The sequence below is a fragment of the Papilio xuthus genome, unplaced genomic scaffold, assembly GCF_000836235.2.
Source record: "Papilio xuthus unplaced genomic scaffold, Pxut_1.1 DF827679.1, whole genome shotgun sequence".
In the NCBI taxonomy this organism is placed as follows: domain Eukaryota; kingdom Metazoa; phylum Arthropoda; class Insecta; order Lepidoptera; family Papilionidae; genus Papilio; species Papilio xuthus.
Window position 1 is genome coordinate 4,531,289 of NW_013530970.1, and position 11,308 is coordinate 4,542,596.

At 32.6% G+C, this 11,308-nt stretch overlaps 1 protein-coding gene across 1 annotated transcript; it reads right to left on the bottom strand.

The window, feature by feature from the left end:
- Positions 1–17: 17 nt before the first annotated feature.
- LOC106118038 (protein takeout-like) lies at positions 18–11,308 on the bottom strand. Its single transcript, NM_001312393.1, is given in 6 exon segments — positions 18–377; positions 496–661; positions 903–1,036; positions 1,257–1,404; positions 1,880–1,972; positions 11,184–11,308. Coding segments are annotated over 6 exon segments (744 nt in total). The 5' UTR covers positions 11,248–11,308; the 3' UTR covers positions 18–238.

Consider the following 11,308-nt stretch of genomic DNA (forward strand, 5'->3'; position numbering starts at 1 on the left):
AATGAAACGCAATTTTCCTTATTAATTATTTACTTAAAATTAATTAAGTCAAGTTTTATTAAAGCGTTTTTATAAATACAGTACTGTAATTTTATAATCAGACATTTTGTTGGTAACTTTTGTAAACGTTTATCTTACTTAACTAAACTTATTTTTAAATCACTTTCATCTTTGCACAAATTGTAAAAGAAATCATGCAACTCAAATACACCTAAATATTAATTTTTGATCACAGCTATTATTCCTCTGGGAAGATTTTATTCATTGGAACTTTGTCGAATATTTTATTTGTGACATCCTGAAATACTGAACTAAGACTCTTCTCATATGACTCCTTCAATTCGTTGAAAACTAGGTCGGAGTTTTGATTGAGGAATCTGAAATTTCAAAATAGATTTATGAAAGCGCCATCTAGCGGCTAATAGCAGTTAAGTTAAGTTTTAATTTTATAGTTCTTCTTAAAGCACCTAGATGGCGTGCTTAAAATTTGCTTACTTGTTCATGTTGTCTCCTAAGGCCTTGTCGCCGTTAAATAAATTGGAGAAATGAAGAATAACTCTCTCAGGAATGAATTTGACCTTGTAGTCTTTTATGTGCATGTACGTTTCACCGTCCTTTATTACAGGTTCACCGATCAAATCATGTTTTACAACCAAATTAACTAAAAAATAAAGAAAAACATGAAAACGGTTACTAAGATACTTATTATATTATATAATTTTATATACTGCATGAAAAAGAAAATGAACAATGCAACTCGCAAAGCGCCTGCAATATACACATGACACTACTTAGCAATAGATGGCGCTGATACCAATATTTACATTTAAAACGTATTATTGTAGGATTAAATTAGTTACGGGTTGGGCTAAGATGAAGTGTTGCTGATTCGCTTTACGTACCCATGGTAATGTTTGCAACTCCTTTACCCTGGATAGGCAGGACTAATATTCTTCCTTTCATCACATAATCCGCGATAAAATCCATCTTAGGTGTTATTGAATCTGTTCTCAGTCTGTAATGCTTGAGGTCTGCTCTGAAAAAGCAATTTCAAAACATATCAGTGCTATAAATCTACCTTTAAAATAGAAATATTCAAAGAACAATCATAAACCTTTGCTATAAAATTTCTTGCAGGCGCAACTCAAAATCATATAATTTCTTTTTATAGCTAAAGGCTGGTTATGAAAATGTATTCATGCCTTAAAATTTTACACCTAAATAGTTCTGCATCAAAACTTAATTAAATAATTTACTTGTAAGACGTAAGACGGGAGTCCGTAAGTCCGTGCAACTGTATGTTTCGGTAGACCTGGCTGATAACGACTGGTCCCGCGCCAGTCTCAATGTTCATGCCGGACACCAAAAGTGGTTCCAGCGGCGGCACTGATAGTGCTGGAATACCTGTAAACATAATTTGGACAACTTGCGGAAACAATTATTTGCTATGCAATACCATAAGGTATTTTTGTACTGTACGTATTTAGACCCAGATAATGGAAACCGAGATGTTAAACTTTTTACAATCACAAGAATATCTAACAATAATCCAGTATATCACAACTCTTATAGGTATTTTAGACCAACTGATAAACTGTATATATGCAAATACTCAAAAGGATTTTTAATATATAAACCGTGGGTTTCTGAGAATAATATCTCTGTTTTGTTAAAGATATGAATTGACGATATATCTAACACAGAGATTTTGATCTCAGGAAACCAAGTTTAATCTATTTTAAAGGTATTAACGATTCATTTGTTTAAAAAGTGTCTTAGGAACACAGTTAATCGCGTTTATTGGCATTTTAAATTAAATTTGGCTCGTGTACCTCTTTCTTTGGTACTACTTAAGTGTATGGTTACATATCGTACATACCTTTAGTCATTCTCCGGAGCGCATCTGGCACAGCTCCCTTGAGGCAGTCATTTAGCTTGGCGTCCTTCTGGCGACATCTGGTGAAATCTTCCGCTGCAACACATGACATGTTACTACGCAACAGAACTGAGGCAACTGAGTCATGTTGCAACGTCACATTATGACGATATAATAGCCCGACTTTCGTTGCGACATTGTTTTGGTGTTTATGGAAGACTTTAAGCTAAGCTTTCATAATGCCTACGAAATAGAGCTTATTTGTGTAATGCATAAATATTATTATGATAGCAAATTGATGGTTCCTGTATAAGAAAATCGTCGCAGGGAAGACTCAATGTTTTCATACTAGCTGTCGGCCATGACTTCGTCCACTAGGATTTAAGAAAATGATTTAATTAGCATATGTTCTTTCAGACTATGTTAGAACATATCTGAAAGAACACAGTTCTTTTTAGATATAGAAATTTATATCAAGTTTAAGCGTGACCCATGAAGCGGTCCTGGAGACAACTTCCAACAAACATCCATCAATCCATACATCCATCTAAACTTACGTATTTATAATATTAGTAAGTTGTATGTAGTAATTACTAATTCGTAAAATAAATGTAACATTTTTTTTTTCACAAGACAGAATACTAATATGTAGTCTTTGTTGTTAGCCGACATCATTTTTGAACAATTTGCTTTGTGACATTGCCTTACAGGTATACAATGCGTTTACCAAATCATCTAAAATTGGCATGACAGTTGGACAATGATCTAAAGAGGTCAGATATGAAGTTTCTATTGTGCCGTTTTTGTAACACATCGTGTAACACATATTAAAGTTGTATGAGTCATGTTTGTTTTGGTTAACACGTGGTTGAAAGTATTAGATGTCAACATGAGCGCCCCGGAGAGGGTTCGGCTGTCTATCTGTTTGTTATTAAATATTAAAACCCTATCTCTTGGGAATCTCTGACTTATAATATACAAGATTTTGCACGCGACTTCTCCGTGTAGAATTAAAATTAAACTTAATAAGTAGCCTATGTGTTCTTCCAGGCTATGTTCTATATTCATGCCAAATTTCAGCGTTAAGTTATATTCTAGCAAACATATAAACTTTAACATTTATAATATTAGTAAGATATAATTCTGATTTATTAATAGTCACCTTTTGCAAATATGTAAAAGTGATTACACTGAATTGCATCCGTATTGATATTACAAAATATATTTCTCTCTGTCCACTCATTACTCTGTGGCCGACCTTGTAACGGATTGTGTTGTCGACTGTACGTACAGTCAGCTACAAAATCTCGTAACACTTGTAATCGTTACATTACAATTACGAAAGTTACAGTAAAAAAGAACCGGTGATAGTAATCGCCATATACATTAGAATAGCTTATATTTATCATAATTTTTTTTATCGTAAATGAACATCTAACATAATGTGTCAAATGTAGGAGCTGATGTTTGAATTTGCAATCTGCAATTGCAAATGCGATACCTACCTTTAATCGACGGAAGAGGGGACTCAATAAGGTCACGCATCTCCTCCTCTCATCCCTTCCTTATAAGAAAAGGGTGGAAATGGAAATGGGAATAAAATGAGCCTTCCGGGACGGACGCTAATCAGACGAACGTCTGTCTTCTGTATGGTCGTTTCTGACACTTAGTAACGGTATTTCACGGTTGAATTTACCAATTGAAAATCTTGTAATTCGATGCTTTTTATTTAAGTTTCTTTGATACGTAAAAATAGGTAACATAATGATTCTCATGTATATTATTAGCAAAATAATCGCTTACGCTACGCTTGTACTTCGCCTTGTGCATTTATGTACTCATACCTTAAGATTGAATCGTACGTAATACAAGATCAATGACCATATCTTGATTTTGTATTAGAGTAGATTTGTAACTAAAGTTCAGTGTTTTTCAAAGTTTCTTTACGGAAGCTAAGAATCAACTTTCTAATGTAACTAGATATTTAAAGAGTTGTTACGTCGACGTATTTAGTTACAACTAGCAGTTATCCGTGACTTCATCCGGAAAATATATGGTAATAAATATAGCCCATGTCATCCGGGGATAGTCTAGCTTTCCAATAGTGAAAGTAATCATCAAATCGGTTCCATAGTCCCGGAGCCTATTCAATGAAAACAATCAATTATTTAAAATATAGTATGTTTTTATTGGATTGTAATTAAATTCTACTATGACGGCAGAGAAAATTAAAAAAAAAAGTAAACTTTATGACCTTAGTATATCTTATCTTACTTCTTAATAATAAATTGGAGGGATGGATGTTTGTTTGAAATTCGCCATAGATGTAGAACATAGTTTGAAAGAACACAAAGGTTCCTAATTAAATTTTTGTTTAATGTCGCGCAAACGGAGTCGCGACAGCTAGTTATATATATAAGAAAGTCGTGTTAGTTACACTATTTATAACTCAAGAACGGCTTTACCGATAAGGCTGAAAATTGGCGAGGAGGTAACTGAGAGCCAGAAGACGGACATAGGATACTATTTATTATTTTTTTTTATTTTTTATTCGAACTTAGGCCTTGAAGAGCTGCTTTTTATTTAACTTACTAATATTATAAATGCTAATGATTATAATAATAATGGATGTGATGTGGATGGAAGGATGGGTGGGCTACACTAATTAAGTTTTTCATATATCCACGCGTACGGAGTCGCAGGCGACAGCTAGTATTTAAAAAATGAATATCTTAAAATGTAACAATAAAAATAATTGTCATTGACCTATCCCAACACGATATAACTTGAGAGAGTTTGTTAACGTAATATTGAAAGTGAATTACGTAACTGAAGTGAAATTATACGCTACAAGTGTTAGATGTTAGTTTTAACCAGGAAATTAAATGATTCACTGTAAGAGTACACTTACATTGGCTAGAGTCGAATTAAAATACTTTCTACTACTTATAGGGTTCCGTACCTCATAGGAAAAAACGGAACCCTTATAGGATCACTTTGTTGTCCGTCCGTCTGTCTGCCAAGGCCCTTTTTCTCAAAACGCGTGAAGGTATCAAGCTAGAATTTATTTATCTACACATGTCTATCAACAGATGACCTCGTTACTATGGTAATTTGTGTAGGATGCTTTTATATTTTAAGGTTCCGTACGTCGAAAGGAATCTTATAGGATCACTTTGTTGTCCGTCCGTAGGTCTGTTTGTGATTTTTTTTATAACTTAACGTTTTTGTATTATTTGAAGACAAAAGACGAGAGTGGAAGAAACTGAACGAATTGTGACAAATTTTACAGAATGCATTTTGCTGTTCATGTGAATATAATTAGAAATAAATCATACATTGTTACGTTCAAAACTAATTTGATAAACATATTTTAAAATATTTACCACGAATTTACAGCATTTATATATATAAGAATGATTAAAAAGCATCGATAAAGAATGCTTTAGTACCGAAATAAGATGAAGTGATGCAACCGTCCCGTAATCCGAATGGGCCGGCGTTGCCACACGTGCGAAATAGCAAGGTCAGCTTGCATAAACATTGCAGCGCGGTCACGTGGCCGCAGCGCAACGCTGCTAGTGTGGACACGTCTTTATTAGGGACTAGTGTTCGCCCATTGGCCGAAATTTGACTTGAATTTTTTTATTAATATAGCATGCATTTCTTATTAACATGACCAGTGTCACATTAGCGGTCGCGTATTCCTTAAAAAGATGTACAAAGTTTTTGATTTATGTATAATATATAAAGATTTTTGAAGAAGAAAATTAAGTCATGAAAGTTAAGTTTAAGTTCAATTAACCATCAAACGACTTAATTTTAAGTAATAGCGAACAGTTCCTTTACATGAAATAAACATAATTAATTTGCGATGTCATAAGCTCATCGTATTTAACTTGATATTTGGAAAAATAATCAATCTGTAACACTGACCTCTATTAATATTGATGAGGTGGCTTTGGAATGACAGCTTATTTTATAACCAACTTAAAATCGCCTGTTAATGTTACTAAGAGTTACTACCTCTACTATTACTTCGAACCACCACCGCTACCGTCAACGTCACAATGGCGAAAATCAAGTAGGCACAAAAAACCCCAGCTATAGCCTATCCATGTAAAGAGGTCAATGTTCTAAAGATTTAAAAATAGATTTCAATAGAGCTCACAAATGTGTGAAACAAATGAAACTCGCCAAGACAAGTTCAGATAAATGTTTTCGTAAACCGTTTCCTAACTGCCAGTGTGGAGAAAGAGTTGAAAGTATCATCCATATCGCAATATGTTTATAAAATTGCTTACGAACGATTGTGTGAAATATTTCAGCATACTCTGATATATGCTATGAGCAATTTGCTGCTGTATTTTTGACTAACAAGAGGCAATGTTTACAAACGGTTTGATGATTAGGGTTGTCACCTACTATAAAAACAGCTTTTAAAGAGAGATGCGTCATTGGAGTTTTATCTTATATCTTTAAATTAGCAATTCTTGTATATATATAATTAGAATCTCGGAATCGGCTCCAACGATTTTCATAAAATTTAGTATATAGGTTTCGGGGCGATAAATCGATCTAGCTAGAAATCATTTTGGGAAATGTTTATTCGTGTTTTATCGATAATCAACTTAAACATAAACTTAACTTTTTCTATCGGTAAGATCGAAAAATGTTATTCATATAATCATCATTTTATCAGTAATTCGTACTTAAATATAATTTCCAAAAAACACAATTAAAAAAAAATACCAAGCATAGCTCGGTCATCCAGATTTCGCCGTTAAATTGATAAAAACCTTGTAATAATAAAATTACAGCTTTAAGAATACATTACAATGTAAAGGAATACAATAACGAATGATTAAGAAAAAATACAATATTTAGGTTTACTAGGGACAAACAATTAATACATAGATGTATATACAGTCCAACCTGATAAGCGAGAAACCTTTATAATCAAGAAAAATGTCTCTGCTCCTTGGACTGTCTTATCATCCAGGTTGGTCTGTATTTATGAATGGGTTAGAAGACAATTTTTGGGTCTAATAAACAAGCTATCAGCTCTTAGGTAGAAGTAAGATAAGAAATTTATCGCATTAAATTATTTGTAAAATCTTTATATATACGAGTATAATTCTTCTGTGAGTGTGTATGTCACCGAACTTCTCTCAAACGACTGGACCGATTATGATGAATTTTTGTGTGTGTTCAAGGGGATTTGGGAATGGTTTAGATTCACAATTTTCATGAAATATTAACTTCATATTAATTTATTCAAATTAAAGACGTGTAGACAGGACAACGTCTGTCGGGTCCGCTAGTATTCCTTTATATTTCAAATTACCACACGATTCTATAATGCAATGCTATTTAAACATTTGTAACACCACTGTGTATAATAAACTACGAGCGACTTTATGTTTTGTTGCAAGGCCATTCTGTAGCAACGAGCATTCTAAAGGAGTCCATTCATAAGCTTAAAATATTAAGAAATTTAACCGGTTTTGTTATTGCCGTTTGTAAATGTTGAAAAGACGCTGTGACAGTATTGTGTGCAAGCTTCTTAATTTACATATATGTCATAAAAGTTTATTAAGAGCAAATTCTTTAAAAAATATTAGTATATGTTTCATTACAGGGGTGGTCAAACAATCGTAATCGACTGGATTACACAATGCAATAAAAAGTAAAATGTAACTTAGCAGATGTTCAGACGCAATGCTCACACTAAAATACGTAAATAAGTATTAACTCTAATTGTTTAATATAATAAGTATATTTTAGTACTGAGCTATACTGGTTTTTTTTTGTATCATAAAGTGGCAAACGAGCGGGCGGCCACTTGAAATCGCTGAAATAGCGAAGTGACCGTTGCCCATAGATATACGCAATTGCATATTGATACACCTTGAATCGACGGGGGAGAGGATGCACAGAAAGAAAATATTTTCCCCTTCCATGCATCCCCTCTTCCGGAAAGTTCACTTCCACTTCCCATCCTTTCCCTATAAGGAAAAGGGTGGGAAGGACGCACACACAGACGAAACGCGGAATTTCTTCCACTTCACGCCTGTCTTCTATGTGGTCGTGGTATTTCACCGGGCAAGTCGTGCGAAAATGTTAAAGCGGGCTCTACCACTGTTTTATTTAAAATTACGAGACGATTCTGGTCCTAGTGTAATCAAGTTGACCACCCCTTTATACCAACTATGTAGATTTTTAATTTCAATTTTGATGCAAAAAAAAAGAACGAAATCAGGACCAGAAACCACTAAAAGGTGGTCTTTAGTGGTAAAGATAAAAACAATGGTTTCATAAAACGCTTCAATATTTTCCTGAATATGAACAGACGGATATATAATATGTATGATAAAGTAGCTGTAGACCGCAATAAACCGTAAGCGTAAACCGTAAAAAAAATATAATTAGTAGCCTATGTGTTCTTCCAGATTATGTTCTACACCTATGCCAAATTTCAGCGAGATCTATACAGCTGTTCCGGAGATACCTTTAAGCGAAGATCCATCTAAACATTCGCAATTATAATATTAGTAAGATAGAAGAGTAATGACCATTGTTTATTTCAATTAAGTGACGAATCAACTGTAGTATTACTTACTGATTCAAGGTCATATCTTGAAGCTATTGACACACAATGTAACCATTTATATTCTACACATGATATCTCCGTCTACAGAAAGATGAAACTTCATTACAATAAAACACAAAGAGAATGACTTGCAAATTACATATAAATATATAATTAATTGTCAACTACAATATTGGAAAACGTTAAAGAAAAACCTCTAGAGCTTCCGTTTACAAAGCGTGATAAGAATAAAAAAGTAATAACTTGACAGACTATACAGAGTGTTCGGAAAAGACGTGTACAACAATAACGACAGTTTCTTGGCCTAATTATAAAATGTGATCTTCTGTTTTGACAATGGTAAAAAGCAGCGTACTGTGAAAGGCATTAGGAAAGGCCTAGGTCCAGTAGTGGACAGATAAAGCGTGTTGATGATGATGAAACGCAACAACATCTCTTGCAAGAATTGGCTGACTCACCCTGTGCAATACCACACAGAAGACAAGCATCAAGTCGAAGCAATTCGGAGTTTTTCCTCATGAGTTACCGGCGAAAATTGGTTACTTATCTGAAGTTGATTTCAAAGGAGTAAAAATCTAGTTACGTAGTTCGGAAGTTATTGAACCAAAAATACTATTGCACGGTTAATAGGACTTCAGAAATTTGGCATTAGTTATAGATTCTACTCCTATATATGTTAATAAGAACGTCATGAAAAAATTACGTGATTTAGCAAAATTAAATTTCGCATTAAAATAATTAAAAACATAACAATTACGCTTTCTGCACACAGTTTTTATTAACTTTCACTTTCATTTTGTATACCATACCATTTTAGACTGCTATCGTTATAACTTCATAGTATGACTCTTATAACAAAATTATTTCGTAAGATATACGAGTAAATACGTTTCAAAACAAGGAAAAATGTTCAAAGTCGTTGAAGTCTTTACTATGCGAACGTTTGTTAAACCCACATTGTCGAAAAAAAATCTCGTTAACAAAAAAGCCAAACATGTTTTTTTTAAATCGATTTATTTAGAAGGAAAATTCTTTTCATTATTTGTCAATTATGTTATGTACTTATTTGTTTATTAACATGTCCTTACGAAATCATACATAATCATTTTAACCGTATATTTTTTATTCTACTTTTGTTTTCTAAAATAACTTTTACACTCAAATATCGAAATTTAAATATGGAATTATATCAAAAACAATTCCAAATCTATTGTCAACAAGGAATTAGCGACATTAAAAAAAACAGACAACTTTAAGAGATTTTAGAATCCCAAACTTGACCGTAATATCTACTATAGAAAAGAAACATTTGTATACTTGTTTACAAGAAAAACGGACGACATTAAATTGATCACATATTCGTTGTATTCGTAGCCCATCTGCTGAAGGTCAGCCGTTAGTTGTATGAACATTGAATTTTAAAGACAATGCACCGATTTACATTCCATAATGCGTCCACTTCGAGGACGTAGCTCTCTTCAATCGATTTAATGTTTATAATGCGACCTTTCGACTTCGCGGGTGGTATAACGAGATGTTTGTCCATGGTACAAGTTCAAATACTACCATTAAACTAATGGCCTAGTGTTTCGATCACCAATGGATTTATTATAGCGTATTATCTCCGAGTAGATATCAAACTGTATTCGGTTTGAATTTCCTCTTATTAATTATTAACTTACCGAAAAACAAAAACAGATACTATTTTACAACCGATAAATAAAATAAAGAAAACAATTTCACTCGCTAACAATTAAACGTGTTAAAAAATTAACCATTTTATAATCACGATTCACTTTCTTTGGTGTTCGAGAGAAATAATTTCAAATTACAAAAAAAGAAAAAATAATACTTTTCTAACCAGCCAGTAACTTATGTTCAACTGGCCAGTTGTATTAACATACAAAGAGTTTATATATCTTTATTGTCATAAAATAGTCCTATAACAGACTTTATGGTTCTAAGTACTTTGTTTAAAAGTTTTTTTTTATTCCAAACTCGCGCAATCCTACTGAATAATTCCCAACTTACACTCAGTACGGTAACATTACGATCACTTGTTACGTCTTCAGTCATGTAATAGTATTGCCTAGATGTTTTAAATTCTAATTGCGTAATAAAAATAGGATTAAAAATATTGCCGTGAAAGGCTAAGCTATTGGTCGGCTGAACATGATTTTTAGGTTAGAAAATACAATAATTAACAATCTAAAAATATTTTGTCCGTCGTTGTGCCGGTAAAAATAATTTTGGAATGAAAATTAAAAAGGATTAATTTAAAAAAGGAACAGATCTGGTTTCAAATACCGTTTAAAAATACATTGAAATAATCATTCTTCTTTATAAGAAAGAACTAGTGAAATTAAATACTTTACTAAGGTAAATCAAAACAAATATTGAATTTTTTACATATTAATTTCCGAGGGAATTGGATAGGTATTGGTAACGTAAAAAAAATATTTTGATAAGAAACTTTACAAGGATAGGGTAGAATGTGGACGCGTAAATAAAAAAAAATTAAAGGGAAACGTTAAGGTAATTATAAAAAATCTAAAGAGTTTGTAAAGAAAATTAACATAGTTTTTTTTCTGTACGAATCTAAAAATAAAAAAAAGTACTATAATAAACACACCTTGCAAATACTTAAGTAATAATATTTACGTTTATATCTACATACAGTAATAAAAAACTTACGTAATAAATTTTCTCCTATCGCCAATGTTGTTAGCGAAGCGAAAATAATAATTGTGTTCTTCATTTTTTTTATTTGTTTCACAGATAACTAACACACCGAAAACGTTCGGAAATAAAAGCGAAAG